General features: G+C 45.8%; 2 protein-coding genes across 2 annotated transcripts in view; both read right to left on the minus strand.

Moving 5' to 3' along the window:
- The window catches only part of NAV2 (neuron navigator 2), a 406,855-nt gene that overhangs the window by 171,705 nt on the left and 214,343 nt on the right, over positions 1 to 20,807 (minus strand). The window contains exons 7-8 of the mRNA XM_036494526.2: positions 5,103 to 6,201; positions 228 to 340 (exon numbers count right to left, since the gene is read on the minus strand). Coding sequence (XP_036350419.2) covers positions 228 to 340; positions 5,103 to 6,201 — 1,212 coding nt within the window. The remainder of the gene's footprint in view (positions 1 to 227; positions 341 to 5,102; positions 6,202 to 20,807) is intronic.
- LOC131480184 (BTB/POZ domain-containing protein KCTD1) lies at positions 17,930 to 19,633 on the minus strand. The gene has a single exon (XM_058663255.1). The coding sequence runs from the start codon at positions 19,429 to 19,431 to the stop codon at positions 18,658 to 18,660; it is 774 nt and encodes a 257-aa protein (XP_058519238.1). The 5' UTR covers positions 19,432 to 19,633; the 3' UTR covers positions 17,930 to 18,657.

A 20,807-nucleotide genomic window follows, 5' to 3' on the forward strand; every position in this document is an offset into this window, starting at 1 on the left:
TGGGCATTCTTCCTCTTTCAGTCTTTATCCCACTCTGTCCCTCTGCCCACCCCACCCCCCAAACACAGAAATAAATGCATCTTCAAAATGTAAGTTCGCGTTACTCCTCAATCAATGTCATAAGCTGTGATCATGATCATCCCGCAGGCAGCTGCATGGGAGGCCTGATTGTCGGCAGACATGGGATTTTTAGGGCTGACAAGGAATTTCTAGGGCATTGTACTTACCAGTGAGTTCTTCCAGGGCAGGTTGTGCACTCTTGGTGTAGTGGCTGGGCTCCAGACTCACACCCGCTGAGCTGGACTCGGCAGTCACATTCCCTTCAGTGTCTGTCTGGGACCTTGGCACACAAACCAAAGCAAAGTACATTGGTCACGAGGGACAACGAGCACATTTGGACCACTGTGGTCTGACTACAGTGCATATCCTCACCTCCTTCAGCCAGAAAGCTTCAGAACAGAGCAGACTAGAAGACGGACACTCCAATAATTCATCAGCCACATGTGGAGTAATGTCCTGAGAATGTGGAGCCACCCAAGTCCAAGGGATGAAATATTCATCACCCACATGGAGGTTCTTCAGTCTTTCAGTGGGAAACACGTCTCTGAAAGCCCCACGGAGAGCCAGGTGCAGCCATACACATGGTAGGATGGTACCGGGTGCCTGGATGATTTAACCTGTGCCAATGAGCACTTGCTGAATAACCAGCAAAGCCAGCAAGTCAAGTATAAAGATGACTGCACTGGCGGCCTCCAGGACCGCCCTGCTCTGAACCCTTCTGACGTGGCCTTCTCTGAAAAAGTGACTAGGAAACCAGCCGGGAGTGGGTGCCAAGCAGGTGTGTTTGCCCTCTGGGTCTCTGATTCAGAGCTCAGATCTTCTGACATGAAAGGTCTCATTGATCATTATTTCAACACTTGACTGAAATTAGACTTCCTCAACCCTTCTCCAGACCTTATTTGTCAAGCAAATTGAGGCAGCAGCTTCACTTTTTTTTTTTTTTTTTTTTTTGCCACAGCTACCCCTGCTTACTTAGGGACAGCATGCAACTATGTAATGACACTCAGACACAAAGCCATACCTGCAATGGTAACTCATTAATCGGCATCCTGAGCTCATGCAACCGGATTCACTAACCTATGAAGACAGGATTTGCCAAGAATGCGGCTGTGAAGAGACACTCGTAACTTCAGTTCAGACCTATCTACCAATGTGTCCTGACTCTGCCCTCCTACTGAGACCATCAGCTCTCAGTACCCGCAGTCTCTGCCTTCAATTCTCCCAGTCCTAGTGCTACTCTCCACCTCGAGGCCAGGGTCCACAACTCTCAGTTTCTTTGCCTCAGTCTCATACACACTTTGAAACAGGTATCCTGCCTCTACACTGGAGGGGCCCGACGGCAGCCACATATAGGAACTATGTAGGCTTTTATTAAGTCCAGTCCTCCCCTCATGTTTGTAACACTGACATGATAACATCACCCTGTGATTAAAGGCCACCAAAGGTCTCTATCCACAGAAAAAGTGCAAACTAATCACTATGGCAGGTGATACCCTGGTACCTTGTGATACCCTGCCACATATGTTTTACCCACAGGTATCTTCTCTCCATTTCAAGATCACATCTCTGCCTCAAGGCCCTTTTCTGCAATCCTCAATTTGCTCCTCATCTGTCTCTTTGCCACACACGTGACATCTGGGTGGGAAGCCTCCCCTGTCTGTCACCTCAACCTTTTGGAGTCTCTACAGAAGCTCTGGATTCTACAGTTGCTCATCTATCACCACGGGATCTCAACTAGTATCTCTGACCCCAACCAGATCCAGAGCTGGAAAAGGTCATTTCAAATTCACACACCAGGCAGGCAATAAATAAGGGTGTGTGGAATGGTTAAATGAGAAATGTGGCAAAGAACATGAGATTTGGAGTCTAAACTTTCCGCTTTTGCCCTAGGGTCCATGTCTCAGTAGCTGTGTAAGTTTAAAACATTCTGTCTCTTTGAACGTCAGTGTCCTCACTTGTACAATGGGGGTGACAACACCACCCCTCCAGAAATTAAAAAAATGATACAATTTTTTTCGTGAGAGTAGACTGTAGAACAATAGAGGTAGCTGCTGCTACTTCTGAACTGATCCATACAATTCATTTGGAGTGGTTCTTAAAGCTGAGAACTCTCCCCTTTCTCCTTTGGTAATGTGTAGCCCTGACAAACTCCAGTTAGAACATTCAAAATTCTACATGGGGAGCCACGAATTTGAGAACCTAGGGCAGGAAAAGAGCATGAATAGTTGTTTTTGTTTTATTTGTTTTAAAGTTGATGGAATCCAACCTCCCTGGTTTATAAAGACAATGAGGATCTGAGAGACAAATCAATTCAGAGATTTGAGACCATATGGTGAGGTCAGCACTATGGCACAGTAGATCGAGTTGTCCCCTGTAACACCACATTCCATATGGGCTCCAGTTCGAGTCCAAGCTGTTCCACTGCCATACCAGCTCCCTACTAACGGCCTGGGAAAAGCAGCAGAAGATAGCCCAAGTGATTGGGTCCCTGCACTCACACAGAGACTTCTAGGAAGCTCCTGCCTTCCACTTGGCCTGTCCCTCAACACTGTGGGCCCTTGGGGAAAGTGAACCAGTAGATGAAAGATCTCTGTCCTCTCTGTTTCTCCATCTCTGTGACTGATTTACAAACAAATAAATCTTCAAAAAAAGAAAAAGACAATATGGTGGCCAAGAGAACAGTTTCTCCAGGATTTAGGCTTAAATAGGAGCTCTTGGGGCTGGTGTTACGGTGTAGTGAGTAAAGCTGCCACCTGAGGTGCCAGCACCACATATGGGCACTGGTTCCAGTCCTATCTGCTTCATTTCTCATCCAGCTCCCTGCTAATGTGCTTGAGAAGGCAGCAGAGGATGGATCAACTGCTTGTGACCCTAAACCTTCGTAAGAGACCCAAAAGAAGCTCCTGGCTCCTAGCTTTGGAACAGCCCACGTTTGGCCATTGTGATGATTTGGGGAGTAAATCAGCAGATGGAAGACCTCTCTCTTTGTTTCACCCTTTCTCTATCTCTGCAATTCTCTCTTTCAAATAAATAAAAATAAATTAAATAACCAAAATCTCTTGTAGCTGTTAGCTCTGTGAGACAGAGCAAGTTAGTGAATGACTTTAAGCTTCAGTTTGTGCATTTGTAGAATGAGGATTTAAAACAGATCTAGCTCATGAGGCAATGAAGAGTCAGATGAGCTCAGACCTGGAAGGTCCCTAAAACACACACAGTACACACTGGACAGCCGTTCCCGTGGTCAGTGCCCAACATCACACGGGGTGTTGTGAGCTGCTAAGGGTCCAGGCCCAGGTGTTCCAGTCATCCTCTAGGCACTTGCCTTCCAACCTCCCTCACCCAGCTCCCCCACCGAGGGAGCACTCTGATACAAGACCTCATCCAGAGCCCCAGAAAATGGGGCATGACACATTCACATCAGGGATGGTTTCTCCCAACTATCACTTGTCATCTATTTGCCCTTTATCATTTACCATTTTCAGTTTTACTCTCATGGGGAATCTTGAAATGAAAAAAGAAGCATGAATGTTTTATCATCTTTCAAATGATTTGAGTTGAGAGAGAGAGGAGAAGGATTGCTGGTGATCAAAGACTGTACTACATTTTAATGTTGAAACTTTAAATCAAGACTCAGTAAAGGATAGTTTAATATGCATTGCCTCAAGACCATCAATGCTATTGGAACTGTAAAAGTCACAAGTGCAGGTGTACTGGGTCATTTGGTACGCCATGACACTCTTCTTGTCATGGTTGGCTGAGCTGGTGACTTGGTTTAGTAAGATGGTGACTGGCTCCCAATTAAACATATAGTTGTGACCCTCACTGAAGCAGAGAGGGAAGCAGAAGGAAAGGGGACTTGGTGAGGCCTGGGCTCCCTCACCAGCTGGAGGCTGCCTGGCTTGGCTCTGAAACATCTCATGCCACTCTAACTAGGCTCAGACAGGAGATGCCACAGAGCCAACCAACAACACAACTCTGACTGGCAGAGCGGGAATCATACATACACAGGCTAGGAGTATATGTACTTGAACATGTATGTAAATATATGTGTGTATACATGTACTGCATGTCATATACAAACTCGTCTTTGTGTCTACATGTCTCTGTGATTGTCAATGTGTGTCAATGCCTATGGTTATGTGTATACAGTTGTGCATGAATAGGTATTTAGGGGGAAAGCTGTAAAATGAGTTTATGGATACAGCAATGAATCTTCAGTCCTCTTTGGTGACATACATACATTAGTTATTCTTCACCTGGACAGTATGTAACTCAAATGCATATTTCTAGCAGAGGATTGTGCTGAGCCCTACAAGCCAGAGCTCTGGGGTTGAGCGTGCTAGGGAGGCCCCATCTGCCTAGAGTGGGCTCATCCACATGCATCACACAGCACTGGTAGCCAGCGTGCCTCATTCAGTGCAGGTGTGTGGCGCAGGTTCAGGCTGAGCAAGTGGAGGCCCTGAGGCCCTCCCAGGCCAGAGCCATGAGGGCTACCACAGTCCCATGAATGTGCTCTTACAGAGATGAAGGCAGAGATGACAAGCGCAGAGAAACAAAGGTTGCATTCTCAGAAACTGTTTCCTCCCTTCCCATGCCCATCCCGTTTGCCTCTCTGCCCTCTCAGAAGGCCTGGGCTAGCAGCAGAGCCCGTGAGGGTCTGGAGGTTCAAGGCAAACACTGCTTTGCAACATTTCAGCTATGCATTAAGGGGGATTTTGTGCTTTCCTTCAAGCACATTTAGGATACGCTTTGGCTGATGTGACCCACAGACCTTGCATATTCAAGTTTTCATACTGCTGCTCACAAGAGAGCTTCAGAAATGGCCATGGGGTCGTACTTGCCAGGAGAGCTCTTGTCTTCCCTGGGATTAGACCATAACCCACTCCCCCATCCTTGGTGTATGCTCACCCTCCTCTTGCCATGTTCACGCTAAGCACACTGTATCTGCCTCCCAGCCCAGCACAGAGTGCCTTGCCTGTGTGCTGACACTGCCCTGCAGGGCTCAGAGACCCTGGATCCTGCAGCTGCGTGGCTGCTCCTACCTGTACAGGAAAGGCGCGACCGTGGCAGTGTTGGGGTGGTTGTATTGCTGCTGGGGCTGAGGTAGCTGGACACTGACGGTATTGCTTCCCGTGGTCTGGGTGGTCCCGACAGACCCACTGATAGTCTGGCTGCTGATGCTGTGGTTGAGCGGGGTCCCCCCTAGGCCCTTGCCCTCTGAGGAGGCTAGGCTGGAGGAGGAGCTAGAGTGTCTACCGTCCAACTGAGGCTTCTGTGGGGGGAGCCCTGAGCTTGGCTTCCCGCTCCGGCTGCGCTCTCCTTCCTTGGATGGTGTGGGGGCACCTGGGGACTTGCCGGGCATGCTCTTCATCCCTGGTTTTGGTATCCCACTGTGGGAAGGGGCTGATGCCTCCTTCTTGGCACTGCTGAGCTTCCCTCCCTTGGGGATGAAGCTGGCAATCTTGGAGGACTTTTTTGGCATCTCGGTCATGGCCATCCCGCCGGGTTCTTCCCTGGGTTCTTCCTTGGGGTCTGGCCTCTCGGTCACAGAGGCCCTCTTGGTGAGGTCCCTGCCTTTTTCCTTTTCCTTCTCCCTCTGCTGCTTCTCCTTTTCTTTCTCATTGGCTTTTGGGGAGCTCCTCTTGTTGGTCAGTGCCCGGCTGAAAGTCCTCTGGGCAATGCCCTTGAGAGCAATCTTGGGACTGCTGGATGCAGGGCTTGCTGCAGAAAACCCACGGCCAGCAGCCTCCGGTTCTCCACTCTCTTCAAAGCTGGGCAGGATTTCCAGCCGCTCACAGCTCGTTTCCCGGGATCCTGGGCCTTCTCCTGCCTTGGAAGTCCCTTTACTGTTAAAAAGCTTGAGCTTTTCCAGCATAGATTTCTGATTGTTGGGAGCTGGCTTCATTGCTTCGGGTGCAGGCCTGGGGACCTCTGGCCCACACGGTTTGACAGAGAGCATGGATGAAGTGGCACTGTGCTTCACGCTGAGGGACTTGCTGCGCCACGGCTTGGAGGCCACACTGGGCTGGGGGATGGCGGAGGAGGTGCAGTTAGTGGGGGTGGAACTACTGGTGCTCTCCAAGGCAATGGGTGCATTTTCGCTCATCCCGTGCTGGGAGGAGGTTGAACTTGCCAACGGCTCTGTAGAGAGAGAAGAGAAGGAGATCTGAATTCCTTCTTTTGACTTGCAATGAAGACTGGAGGCTAGACCATGGACACTTAGCCCATCACTCCCAACCTAGATGCCCTTATATTGGCCTTGTGGTTTATCCATGATCAAATTACATGACCCAACTCAGCTTCCTCCTTCTCTCCATCACACACCATTCAAATTTCTCCTACCCACATTTTCATGCTGTGCAAATGCATGCCCACTTAAAAGCACATTTTCATGTGCTATGCAAATGCATGCCCACTTAAAAGCCTAAAAAGCAAGAAAATTCACAGAAAAACAAACTAACAAAATCTTGTGCTGAGACTCTATAGCCATATGGTGGTGAAAGAAATCCACAGGAATTATCTAGTATGTTCCAAATCACTCAATCCACAGCCCACAGTTACATGAAAGAGTCAAGAATCATCCATCAGGACCCAGCTTCATAGCACAATGGGTGCCACATGTGATACTGGAATTCCATATGAGCACAGATTTGAGTCCCATGTGCCTCCACTTCCTACCCAGCTCCATGCTAATGTGCCTGGAAAACAATCAAGCATGGCTTGAGCACTTAGACCCTGTTGGCCATAGGAGACCTAGTTCCTGGATAGGAACTCCTGGCTCCTAGCTTGAACCAAGCCATTGTAGCCATCTGGGGAGTGAGCCAGCAGATGGAAGATCTATCTCTCCTTCCCTCTCTGTCACTTTGCCTTTCAAACATGTAAGCAAATCTTTAAAAATTATGCAAATTTTAAAGAACAATGTAGCAGAAGCATTAAAATGAAATAGAATCTCCCCCCTGAAAAGAAAAAACAGAAAAAGTGGAGAAGCCAAGTACAAGCTCTATAGAATGTTCCAGAAACATCACAAAGTCATATTGAACAATGAGTATTTTCAAGAGGTACCAACTTGATTTAGGCAGGACTCTTTGAAAAATTTCTTTTTTCTTATTCCACCTGAGAATACAGGCTATGCACACAGCTTCCCACAGGCAAGAAAACGTACAGGTTATCAGAAAGTTGAGGCTTCCCCATGCCGTTGACCAAGTGTTTCCCTGACAAGACTTCTCAGAAAAGCCTCAAACTATTTCCAAACCAGAGCCAAGAATTATTCTGGGCAGGGTGGGCTCAGGTTCTGCTGGCACTGGGGTGGCCCGGTATCACAGAAATGAAGATGACTGCAGCCCCTTCTTCAGGCAGCCCTGGGTTGAGGCAGGGCTGTTGCCCCACGCAGCTGCTGGCTGGAGACAGTGTCAGGGGAAGGGTGACATGGCTGAGCACCCCGCCCGCACCCACCCACACCCCATACCTCATGGGTAGAGCAGATCCATTGCACCCCCTGTCCCCCAGCAGCATGTCTTTGTTGGCAAAGTCACAGTGCCATCACTTACCTAGCGGCAGCCACTTTCTCTCGCAGTGATTCCCCAGGAACAATCCTCCAGCCGGAGAGGCTGCCCTTCCAATTGTCACAAGTGTTTTCGGTTAAACTGCTCATGTTTCTAATTAACTTTTGTCATCCACAAACTACTTCAGTGCCCAGAAGCCTGGCGGGATTAACGGCTGCTGCTTCTCCTTTTTTTCCCCGTTTCCTCTAATACCTATGTTCCGCTGCCTTCCAGCAACAGAGTAAACTGTATATAGAGCGGCTTTTTATGATTTAAAAGTCAACGGCCGTTGAGGCCAAGTGAAGGCGGCCCCTGTGTGGGGCGTGAGCCCCGAGCTGTGAGCCTGGCGCAGAGGAGCTGCCTCCCCATTCGGGGCTGCTCGCGAAGCCTCAGCTCCAGGGTGATCCAAAGCAGACCTCCCAATGTTTTAAAACTCATACATCTTCCTGCCTTCCTGGGGATTGGGGTTTGGAGGGGAGGGTGCTGCACAATCCTCCCTAACAAAACGCACAGGGAGCTGCTGGATCGTTTCCTGGGGAGAGGCAGAAACCAACTTGCAGACAGTCTCAAGGAAGCCATGCACACTGCTGGGCATCAGAGGGGCTCCAAGACTTGACACTGCCCACCCAAGGGCCAACAAGTGCCTCACAGGGAGGAAGCTGAGACTTGGGAAGACCTAATGAGGGACCTACAGCACGTGGCTAGATGTGGACCCACATGGGATTTGAACCCAGGTCTCTGACAGATCTCTGGAACCATGTCACAGCTGGAGAGCTGATATGAACATCAGTCACTGCAACCAGAAAACGTCTCAGGCAATGACTTTGTAAAAAACACTGACTGGCTGGATTTGACAGGAATACAGGGAAGAAGAGAGGGAGCAAGGGAGGGAGGGAAGGAGAAAAAGGGAGAGAGGTAGGGAGGAAGAGAGTAAGAGAAAGAGGGAGAGAGAGAAGGAAAGGGAGGGAGAGATCCAATCAGATGGCTTACTCCCTGAACAACTGCAACAGCCAGGCTGGACCAGGCTGAAGCCAAGAGCTTAGAACTCCATCCAGGTACCTCAGATTGGTGACAAGGGCTGAAGCACTTGGACCACCTCTGTTGCTTTCCCAGGCACATTAACAGGGAGCTGCATTGGAAGCAGAGCAGCCAGGTCTGAAAATGGCGCTCCAAAACGAGATGCCAGGAAATAAGTAGCAGCTTAATATGTTGCATCATGGGCCCAGCGCCGTGGCCTAGCAGCTAAAGTCCTTGCCTTGAACGCCCCGGGATCCCATATGGGTGCCGGTTCTAGTCCCGGCAGCTCCACTTCCCATCCAGCTCCCTGCCTGTAGCCTGGGAAAGCAGTCGAGGACGGCCCAAAGCTTTGGGACCCTGCACCCATGTGGGAGACCAGGAAGAGGTTCTTGGTTCCTGGCTTCGGATTGGCGCAGCACCGGCCGTTGCACTCACTTGGGGAGTGAATCATCGGATGGAAGATCTTCCTCTCTGTCTCTCCTCCTCTCTGTATATCTGACTTTGTAATAAAAATAAATAAATCTTAAAAAATATGTTGCACCACAATAAAAATCCCATCACAAGCATTACCTCTATGGTAGTTACAGCTAGCCCTGCCAATAGGAAGGTAGCAGCTTCCATCACAAAGGGTGTCTCTCTGGCTGAAATGCCAGTGATTGAGCACCACCTCTTAGGATAACTGCCTTTCCCATTACCTGGTCATCCATTCACATACACATTCATCCAGCACCTAATATGGTAGTCACTGTTCTAGGTCCTTGGGTATACATCAAGAGAAAAACAGATGTAACTCTACTTCTCCTCCAAGTTGACAGTCTAGCAATGAGGATCCCAATGACAGTCAATTTCATAAATAAATCATTTATTGGAAAATAAACCCAAAGTAAAAGCCAAGGGGACCCAGGAGAATGCTGCATGTTGTCCTTGCAGGAGATATAGAATTCCATTTAAAGGTACACCTGGCAAGTCTGTGCATCATCCCCAGTGCATGCGAATCAGCATGATCATGCTCTGAACTCCTATGAGGCTTTCAGCAACAGTTTTGGCAAAAAATGCCCCTACTTACCACATTTATAACACTCCTAACCACAGCTAGACATTAAGCAGCAACCAGTTGACTAATAATTGACTCAGAAAGAGACACCTGGTTTATCTAAGTGAAAGAGCCAAAGTTACCGAAAAGACTGACTTCTTCAGGAAAAGTTGGCAAGTGCAGAAGAAAGGCTTGCTCAAATGTCAGTATGCCAGCTTTTCATGCTCACTTCCAAGACTCCTTTCAAATACCTCTTCCTGTACTGCCATGCATTGCACCACACGACATGCTTCCCCGCACTGTGCTGCTCTTGGATTCTGTGCATATCTCTACCTTTAAGGCCTTTGGAAGGGCCACCTACGTTACAGTACACTCTATAATCAAAGAGCAGAATAAGTCCAGCTCCTCCCCTTCAAAAACTCACTGCTCAGGGAGTGCAGCCCAGCTCCAACCAAACCCCCCCAAACGATGGAAAGAACCCTTCAGGGCTATAACAGGTATTATGAGAACAAGAGATGCATGCAACTAATTCACCCTGGAGAGTTTGGGAAGACTTCCTGTAGCAGGCAATCCCTGGGTTATCAAATGTTACTTCCTTGATGGCTTGTTTGTTATTCCCTGGTTGAGGCAGATACTTCCCTCCCTGATATATCCGTGTTCCCAAGCCTGCTGCAACACAGACATATTCAGTTTATGTTTTCTAAATGTTTGGTTGGTAGTTTTGACATTTCAAGTCACACATATCAGAATACGATTTGTGGTAAGTCATTAAGGTTTTATGACAGCTTCTCAGGAGCTTCAGAATTCCCACCTGGCATTGAGTCTGGGCTCCTTTCCTTACAGAACCATAACGACATTTGAAGGCAGCTCACTGTGTCTGTGACAGGCGACACCTGGAAACAGCTCTGAGTTTAGTTTCTAGAGCAAAAGTCTTTGGAGAAGGGCTAGAAGGCCTAAGGGCTTCTGAGGATGAGGGCACCAATACTTTGTGCTCCATATCACAGCAGAGATCTTCCAACTTACTGAGAGGTTTCAGGTTGCAAGTGGTCCTGTTTGGGGGAACTAGACACACTTCCATTGCTTCTAGGTGATCAAGTCAGTGATCTGCGATCTGGTTGAGTGGCTGCTTGGGACTTGCTCTTTATTTGGTAAGAAGCCTCTCCTAACGCTAGAATCCTGTGAATTCTAGTGTAAGACACTCTTTACATAGCTTCTGAGATACTGAGATAGACACAGCAGAGGGTTTTGGGTAGGCCAGGGCTAAAGCTTCGTTACCAAGAGAGGTATAAAGCTTCCCATCTGTTGTTTTGCCTCTTCGGCCCAGTCACCCCATCTGTATGGAAGAGGAGGAACTATTCCTCTGGAGTTCTTTCTGCTGTTTTTGTCCAGACCTCAGCAAGGCTCTGCGAAGCCTGGGAGGCTGGGTCATGGCCAAGATGTCCCTACAAGCACAGCTCTCATTAGTTCTATCACTCCGTGCTGTAATACACGGGGTATTTCCCTCTCTTCAACTCTTTCCCTGCGTAGCTCTCATAGATAAGACTGGCAAACAGATGGAGAAAACTGGCCTGGTCCAGGCACAGGCAACCTTGGACAAGTCTTGTTTATGAATTCAGAAATGCTAATATCCTAGGAAAACATGACTGGTTGAGGGAGGCCGGGGAAGAACACGCCTCTCCCTAATAAACAACAACTTTTTTTTTCTCATAGATAGGAACCTTTGGTGGAGCAAAGGACTCAGAGGCAGAAAGAAAAGCATGAGAGTGTTCTGCAGCTCAGTAATCCACAATGCAGTGTGGGTCAGGGGAACTGGTGAGCCAATCAGGTGGCACAGGGATTGAGCACTTTCATGTTTGAAAAGGTGCATGCTTACTTTATGGAATATCAAAAAAAGACAACCAACTCATTCATAAATTTTCATGAATTGGACCAATTTAAAAAATATGAAAGAAATGAGTGATTCACAGACTTGACAAAACTCGGTGACATGTCAAGACATCACCATAATTCAACTTATTCTTTCGTAAAGTGTTAACTGACCAAACAGAAATCCAATTGCACAGCTCAAATAGGGATATGATCGTAACACATATAATATGGTCAATGTTTTCAAAGGATTTACTTATTTTTACTTGAGGGGCAGAATGACAGAAGAGAGATAAAGATCTTCTATCTCTTGTTTACTCCTCAAATGGTTGTAATGGTCTGGACTTGTCCATGCTGAAGCCAACAGCCAGGAACTCCCATCTGGGTCTCACATCAGTGGCAGGAGTCCAAGTACTTGAGACATCACATGCTGCCATCCCAGGCACAACAGTATGGAACTGAATCAGAAACAGAGTGTGGGGAGCGGCCAACCCCACATGGATAGAGGCTTCAAGATGGTGGCTGGCCGAGTACCAGGAGAAGGGACTTGTCCTGCCAGTGGGCAGGCAGGAAGTCACAAGGATAGGCTAATTCTTCCTGGCTGTGATTGCTGGCCTATCAGCGCCCTGTGGACCACGGGCAGAAGTGATTGGTGGAAGTACTGTATATAAGCAGCTTGCTTTTGGCAATAAAGCCTCTTTTGGTTCGTCTACCCCTTTTTGGGTCATGACATTCTGGTGGCCCTTACGGGGGGAGTACAGAAACGGGAAGAATTGGGAAGAAGGGTGGTGGAAAACGGGAGGAAGGGTGGCGAAGAAGCAGGTAGGAAAGCTTAGACAGATGGGGACAGGAGCAGCGGAGAAAAGGTTTTAAAACGCAGCCGCTTTTGCCAGTTTTTCCCGGACCTCCAAGAATATTCCTCGTCACTTTAGTGTCGCTGCAGGGCAGCGACAACAGAGCAGCCAGTACTTGAACTGGTACTCTTCAATGGAATCCCTGCATAGCAAGTAGCAGCTTAACTAGCTGTGCTACAATGCTTGCCCCTGAAATGGCTACTCTTCTAGTGCTTTATTTATTTATATGGACTTGTTTATCATGTGCTATTTTGCTGAGAATAGACAGATCTGGCAACATGCCTGGGCCTTGCTGAGCCAAAGATAATTTAAAAACATCTTTAACAACTTTTTGACCACTAAACATAGTAAGAACAATATGCATGAAAATCCAATAAGCATTCACTTACCCTTATAAAAACTAAAATTATCAAGGCATACTATCATGTACAATACTTTTGGGCACATTGTACTCTGGACTGTCCTAAGAAATGCTGACCAGACAGAGCCCATAAACACATTTTTCTATCCACTGATGGGTCACATTTGGCAGCCTGAACACCTCTGTTCTCAAAAGCCAGTTTATGAAGTTCACCCACCACCAACTGAAAAACACCACACGAAGGAAAAGTCTCATTTGAAATACAGCAGGCAGAATGTCTTTGAAGAACAGAAAGACTTTTTTTTTTTTTTTTTTTTTTTTTTTTTTTTTTTAGGGTTTAGAGAGAGCGTTAATCCTCCAGTGGGGAGGGAAAACGTTTGGTTTTTCTGGCAACCAGCCTAAGCCCTCCCTGACAGGTCCCAAAGCTTTCTAAATGAAAATACTGTCTTCAGCAGATAAATAAGCATTTCTTCCTCCCAGCCCCTGCGAGGGTGGACACCAACCCCAGGTCTGTTTTGCCACCAGGTACTGGTAGCAAGATGTTGGTGGTCTCTTCTTGATGCCAACAGGCACAGAGGTGGGACGACTTATACCAGCTGATCCCAGCTCCTGTAACTGCCACTGTGATTTGAAACCTGCCCCAGGGGCATTTCTGGTCTAAATCCTCTCCAGAGTCTACAGGGAATAGTTCTGGTCATTTGGCCTGGAAAAATGGTTGCAATTTCCTATAATTTGTCAAGGTGTCAATCTTGAGCACTCAAATTTGTCAGGATAATTGAATCCAGTTTTTCCTTCATGTTTTTTTTCCTTGTAAAGTGTATGTTTTCAGAGTGGCCAGGTTTCGTTAGACCTTGTTAGCTACCACCTTACAGAGGAGAACATGAACTTCTTAATGGCTCTGTCCGAAGGAACACTCTCAGCACCGCTATTTCAGTGTCTGCTGTTAAGGGCATGCGCTTAATCATAGTCTTTCTCAACTCCATCCTGGAGTTGACTGCTGGAGCTACAGACAAATTAAGAACGGATGTAGACAAGACAGTAAGAGAACATGGGCCTGACATGATGGCTCAGTGGCTAACTCCTTGCCTTGTATGATTGAGGACCCCTTATGGGCACTGATTCATGTCCTGCTACTCTCCTTCCCTTCCAGCTCTCTGCTTGTGGCCTGAGAAAGCAGTGGAGGACGGCCCAAAGCCTTGGAGCCCTGCACCTCCATGGGAGACCCAGAAGAAGCTCCTGCCTCCTGGCTTCAGTTCAGCTCAGTTCTGGCCATTGCAGCCATGTGGGGAGTAAACCAGCAGACAGATCTTTCTGTATCTCTTTCTCTCTCTGTAAATCTGCCTTTCCAATAAAAACAAATAAATCTTAAAAAAATAAAAAAAAGAAGGTAAGAGAACATGCAGCCAGACAGAGCTGAACTTTGGATCCATGTGTTTCAAGGGTTTTACAATATCTGCAACTCCAAAGGCTCTTAGGACTTCCAAGCTAGAATGAAAACAATGACCTATATAATCAAGTATAATTGCAAAAATGCTTCATTAATGTAAACTCTACCAAAATCACAATGAGATTTTCTTTGGAAGACACAAAGTTATCAATTTAAAATTCATATGAAATCTCAGGGACCTTGAGTAGTCAAAAGCATCTTGGAAAAGAGCAACATTGGAGATCTCACACTTACTAGTTTCAAAACTTTAAAGCTGAGGTACTCAAAACAATGTGATATTGGTCTAAAAGTAGACACATGGCTCAATGGACTGAAGGTTAGAAACAGACATTTGTATATGTGGTCAAATGATCTTCAACAAGAGTCCCTCAACTATTCAGTGGAAAAAGGATGGTCTTTTCAACAAATGGTGGTGGGAAAATTGAATAATTATTTTCCAAAAAAAAATTAAAATGCCATAGGGTAGCAGCCTTACACTGTATATAAAAATTAAGTAAGGAAAAAATAATCAGAGCTCTCAATGTCTCAAATCAGATCAGATCTAGGCATAAAAGATAGGACTATAAAAGTCTCAGGAGCAAACCTTCCTGACATTGAATATGGCAATGAGTTTTTAAACTATGCCAAAAGCATAAGCAACAACAACAAAATAGATAAGCTGGACTTCATAAAAATTTAAAATTTCTCAGCTTCAAAGCATGCTGCCAATCACTACAGTGAAAAGTGACTGCTTACAAACCATGTATCTGATAAGGGAGTGAAATCTAGAATATATAAAGAACTCTTACTGCTCAACACCAAAAAGCAACCAGATTTTAAAATGGGCAAAGGACTTCAACAGGTACATCTCAAAAGAAGGTATATCAATGACCAATAAGAACATGGAAGACATACAAGATCACTCATCATTTGAGGATCCGAATTAAAGCCACAGTATCTACCGTGCCACATCCACAGGAATGGCTATCACTTCAGACAGTGTCGTTGGCATGTGTCACCCTGGGTTATGGTTACAAGCTACCCTCAGCTTTGTTACAAAAATGGCTGATGTACTGTTAGGTGTTCAGAACTGGTTGCTGGGGGTGGGGGAGCAAATAAACAAACAAAAAATGTTTTCCCATACTGTACTACATTCTTCTGTATGGCTCACGTGTGCCAGTCTTGTGTCTTTCAGGCTAGTCATGGCAGCTGCTCTCTCTAGAGCTAAGTTACCACAAATGAGTAGAAGATTTGAAAATGTTTTCAATGCTTTGTCTTCTGTGTATGGTGGGAAATTTCCTAGACTGGGTACTTAGAACATAGAAGTGTTTCATGTTTTTAAATAACTTTTTTGTTATTTATTTTTACTCGAAAGGCAGTTGCAGAGAGGGAAGGAAAGACAGAAAGAGTGAGGTCTTCCACCAGCTGGTTTACTGCCCACATGGCCACATTAGCCAGAGCTGAGCCACTCTAACTCCAGGAGCCAGAAGCTTTCTCTGAGTCCTTGCATGTGGGTGCAGGGGTCCAAAGACTTGAACCATCTTCTACTATTTTCTCAGGCTATTAGCAGGGAGCTGGAGCAGAAACAGAGCATCTGGGACACAAACTAGCAACCATATGGGATGCTAGCAAAGCCAGCAGATGAACCTACAGTACTGGCCCATTTTTAAAATCCTCCTACTCACTTGGATACGGAGATAAATTGTTTGCTAGTGTTTAAAGAAAAATGTCTTTAAAAAGTGTATTTCTGTTCATTTTTATTTTTTATCACTGCCTAAGGCCATATCACCCTCAAAACACCTTTCTTTCTCTTGAATTTATTGTTCCAAATCCCTGGGAAAACACCTTTGCTTCAATCAATCAAGTCATTTCTCTATTTTGTATCATACAGGGTTGTAAGAAAGGACAAAATTAGCTGTAGAACCACCCCCCACCTTTTCTCAAGGATGAAAAAATTTTTTTTGCTGTTTTTTCTTAATTTTTATTTTTCATGATACAGTTCTATAGCTTCATAGATTTCTCCTTCCTCTCTCCTCATTCCCCCCCACCGTTTTCCCCTATATTGTTACAATAGTATAGTCCTTCAGCAACAGTGACAAGGTCTAATCATTTTGCTATTTAAATGTAGATACAGACAAGGTCAGACATCCTATTGTCAAGATATATTTAACAGTCTGATTGGGAGTCCAACTTTTATTGAGGAGTAGAGATGCATACTGCAATGTATCTTCACTTCTCGGCATGCTAGCCTCCATTATACAGTTATCCAGATGAACATATGTATATACATGTTTACTTACACATCTATCGATCTTATGTTTTGCATGAAGGTTACTTTATGTCAGAGAGAACATATGGCATTTGCCCTTTTGATATTGACTTACCTCACTGAGCATAATAGACTCTAGTTGAAATTATTTTATTGTGAATGATAGAATTTCATTATTTATAATGGTTGAGTAGTATTCCATGGAGTAGATGTACCATATTTTCTTTATCCACTTCTCTTTTGATTAGCATCTGGGCTGTTTCCATACATTTACTAGAAAATTTCACAGGGAGATCAGAAACCAGTCTCTACCAGCGGAGCAAAGAGGAAGGAGGAAGACACATCCCCACCTCCAAGCCAGTGAGGCATCCCTCCATGATACGCATTTTGAGCATTATATTCCTTTACATGAGTTACATTTTTACTTTTTTAAAGTTGAATTGCTTGAAAGGCAGAGCTACAGAGAGGGAGAGGCAGAGGAAGAAGCACAGAATGAGAAAGAGAAAGAAAATCTTTCATCCATTTGTTCACTCCTCAAATAGCCACAATGGCCAGGGCTGGGCCAGGCAAAGACAGGAGCCAAGGACTCTCTCCAAGGCTCCCAAATAGGTGCTGGGGCTCACACACTTGGGACATCTTCTGTTGCTTTCCCAGACACATTAGTAGGGAGATGAATCAGAAGTGAAACAGTTGGGACTCGAACCTGTACTCAAATGTGATGTCAGCATTGCTGATGGCAGCTCAACCCAGCCCCAAGTGCTCACTTTTTGCCCCAATGCCTAAAAGGTTCATGAAAACAGACGTTAGAGGGTTATGATCAGGCAGATTTCTACCAACAGCTAGGCTCATAGGACCTGGCTCCCTGAAAACTGATGGTATCTGGGGCTATGTTAACCCAGGCGTGGCATCCAGAATAAGGGAGAATCCTTGTCTACCAAAGAAATCAGACCAAAGAGAAACATGAGATCTTAAAATTCTGGTCCTGGGCAGGTTCTTCAGAGAGCAGCTACTTAAGTCAATCTTTTCCTCAAAAGAACAGAGCACTGGACAGGTAATGTTTCCTTCAAGGTCTTACATTCAGCAAATGGACACAACTGTTACTAAATTTGAGACTGGAATTTATATAACTAGCTTCTCTGGCTCTATCCCAGGCCTATCCATTGGAAACACTGGGAGTGACCCAGAAACTGGAGTTTTAATTAGCTCTCTAGGTGATTGTTGATAGTAATGAAATTCAAACAGCAGGTGCTAGATACATCAAATCTCTTTTTAAATTATTATTTTACGATACAGTTCCACAGGCTCTAGGATTTCCCAGCCCCTCACCAGATTCCTTCCCCCTATTTTGATTTCCCCTCTAGTATTATAATGGGTGATCCTTCATGAACAGTCATAAGTCCATCATTCTGCTTTTGAAGTGTTTCCCTACCTTGTAGGCATGGACAATGTCAGAAAGTCCAGCATCCTACTATCAGAATATTTTCTTTTTTTTTTTTTTTTTTTTATTTTTTAAACAGTTTATTGTATTTAATACATTATAAAATTTGAAAAATTGTAGGAAAGCAGCAGACTCAAACTGCAGCAACTCTAACAAGTAATAATTCTGGCCCCTTTGCAAAACTGATCCGTTTAAAAACAAAGTCAAGTTCACATCTGTGAGGCGGACAACAAAGTGTGACTTCTGTACAAACTACATTTAAAATTTCATGTCTCAACGTCTTTTCAATGCAATGTGCTCAGGAGAGTTTTTCTGAAGTCCCGCCTGGTCCCTGTCTAAAGGCAGACATGAAACCTCTGAATGCAAAGAAACTTGATTCAAGATGTCTTTAACAAAAAAAAATGACAAAGGACAAAGAAATTATGGAGGATGGCTGTTGGCAATGGAACTGTAAGGAGACTGCGACCTCCCCGCTCATGGCTTGTTGATTGGTCAGAGGCCCCGGAAGGCCAGCACACGTCCCGCCATTACAGCACCAACTGGAGCTATTACCTTTTTTTTTTTTTTTCCTTTTTTGCATTTCCTACCTTTTGACATATATATATATTTATATATTTTTTACACCTTGAGGATATTGATATTCCAATTGTTCCCATATGAATACAGGTGTGGTCTCTATCGCATAGAAATATGTCTTTCATTCAGTTTCAGGTCCAGGACTTGGTTTGCTGTTGCAACTGCACACAAATGTCCCTTTTGTGTTATTTGTTGTGTGTTTTGCTTCTTTGTGCATTAGTCCAGGGGCTCCTGCTTTATCCGGATGACAGAGGGTACGCGGGGCGTCCGCCTCAGTTCTCTCCGGAGGACGTATTCGCTGAACTGGGACGAGTCCACGCCTCCCCCGCAGGAGCCCACGATTTCAAAGCCTCTTTGTTGTAACCGTTCCAGGACCTGGACTGAGTTGAGGTGACAGTAGCCATTGAGTGGAAACCTGATGACGTGCGTGGAGTCGTGGTTCCAACCCGCGTTGACGGAGTTGCACATCACGTCGCCTATCTCCGGAAACACCTCCTCAATCAAGGACTTGTCCCCGCTGAGCGTGATCCTTTCTCCGAGGTCAGGGGCCACGCGCACCACCAGGCACTCACAGGGCCGTGAAAAGCGGCCGCCTTCTCTGTCCTGCTTCCATCTTTCCATCTCCAGCAACATGGGCTGAAGCTGAAAATACTTTGCCTCTTCGTAGAGCAAAGTGTAGTCCTTGAAGTCATCAGGAATGAGGAGTTTTGACGTTCGTAGAAAATTTAAGATATATCTGAACATCTGTCCATCTCTGTCGATGAAGTAGTGCTGTTTGAGACTGTCCAAGACAATCGGCTCTGTGCCATCGAAAAGCCTTCCAATTCTGGAGTCGGGGTATTTGGTGAGGGTGGCCAGGCTGCTGGTGTACATGTGGCCGCCCACATCGATGTGCACGGGCGCATTGGATTTTGTGAGCTGTGCTGGAGTAGGGATGCCTTGGCTGTTCAGTGGCGATGCAGGGGATCTAGTGAGCAGAGGTCTTGACATATTGGGCCGACTGTCCCTCTGGCTGCGCGGCGCGGCGAGGCGCGCGGGCCCGGGCAGGAGCGAGGGTGGGCCGGCGGGAGGGCGGGGCGCGCTGGCTTCTCTAAGTAATGCCCGAGGCGCGGCGCCCCCTCTGCCGCCCCCTCATTGCCCCCCGGAGCCGGGGGTTCGGGGCGGCCGCGGGTGCTGCAGGGAGAAGCCCGAGTGTGGGGCTTATCAGAATATTTTCAACTATTTCACTGGGACTCCATCTTTGGTCTGGATGCAGAGACACACTGCACTTTGTCTCCACATCTGAACATATCAGAGGCATCAAATCTTGCAATGGCACAATGAGAAACCACGGTTCCCTCAGGATACAAAATAGAAATGGTGAGGGTTCTAGATCACTCTGCAAGAGAAGTGGCCACAGTAACAGATACAGCTAAGAGACCAGGCAACTTGAGAGAAGGCAATGGTGGGAGATCTCGTTTATCAAGTGGCTTCTCTTTTTCCCTTGATAATGACCCTGGGTGAAAAATAAATGTTAAAGTAATACTTATCTGAATCAGGTTATGATTCAAGACAGATCTGAACATGAGATTCTAAGGCAACTTCATAGCCCTTGGAGTGATGGTGGTGGAGACAGTTGAGAGAGGCAGCCAGGAGCGAGCTTAGGAGCAGCTGACAGGGGCTCAGGGCGGCGATGTTTATAGCAATTGTGGAAAACAGGAGTCAAGACAACCTCTTCTCATTTGTTGTCTGCTACACTTCTACCAGAGTAGCTATTGTTAGATCTAAGATGTCTATTTCAAAAAAGTTCTATGGCAATATATATATTACATATATATGTAATATATATATTACATATATATAGATACATAAATAGAAAAATAATAATATTAATAACATTTACATAAGAAGAGTAGCAGCCAACATTTACATAGCATGTCCTTTGTGCCAAACCACAGGCTAATAACCCCTTTTCATGGATTAGCACCTTCAGTCCGCGGTATAGAACCAGTAAGGTAGGCTTGTAACCATCTGGTTTTACCAATGAGAACACAGGCACATGGGGTTAGTAAGGTACTCAAAATCAACCTGATTTGAGCCCAGCAACTTTCTTTCATACACTTAATCTGTACTTCTGATCTATCCCATCTTGGAAAAAGAATCCTAGACTCTCAGAGTCTCTGTTCTTCTCTTAATACAAGAGAAGGGTACTTTTGTCAAGTTTTCTGCCAACAGCTTTAGAGACATTGCCGTTTGATTACCTTGCCTTCTTCCCTGAGGAAAACGAATTTTCCCCTCCAGGGAGGCTCTTCTGTTTTTAAAAAAATGAAACTGTCCAACAGTTTAGCAATCATTTAAATATGGTTTTTGTTCTCCAAAATTTAAGA

The sequence above is a fragment of the Ochotona princeps genome, chromosome 4 (assembly GCF_030435755.1).
Source record: "Ochotona princeps isolate mOchPri1 chromosome 4, mOchPri1.hap1, whole genome shotgun sequence".
NCBI lineage: Eukaryota > Metazoa > Chordata > Mammalia > Lagomorpha > Ochotonidae > Ochotona > Ochotona princeps.

Excerpts from the sequence above, each read along its gene's own strand:
- LOC131480184 (XM_058663255.1), bottom strand. The coding sequence starts at position 19,431 with ATGTCAAGACCTCTGCTCACTAGATCCCCTGCATCGCCACTGAACAGC.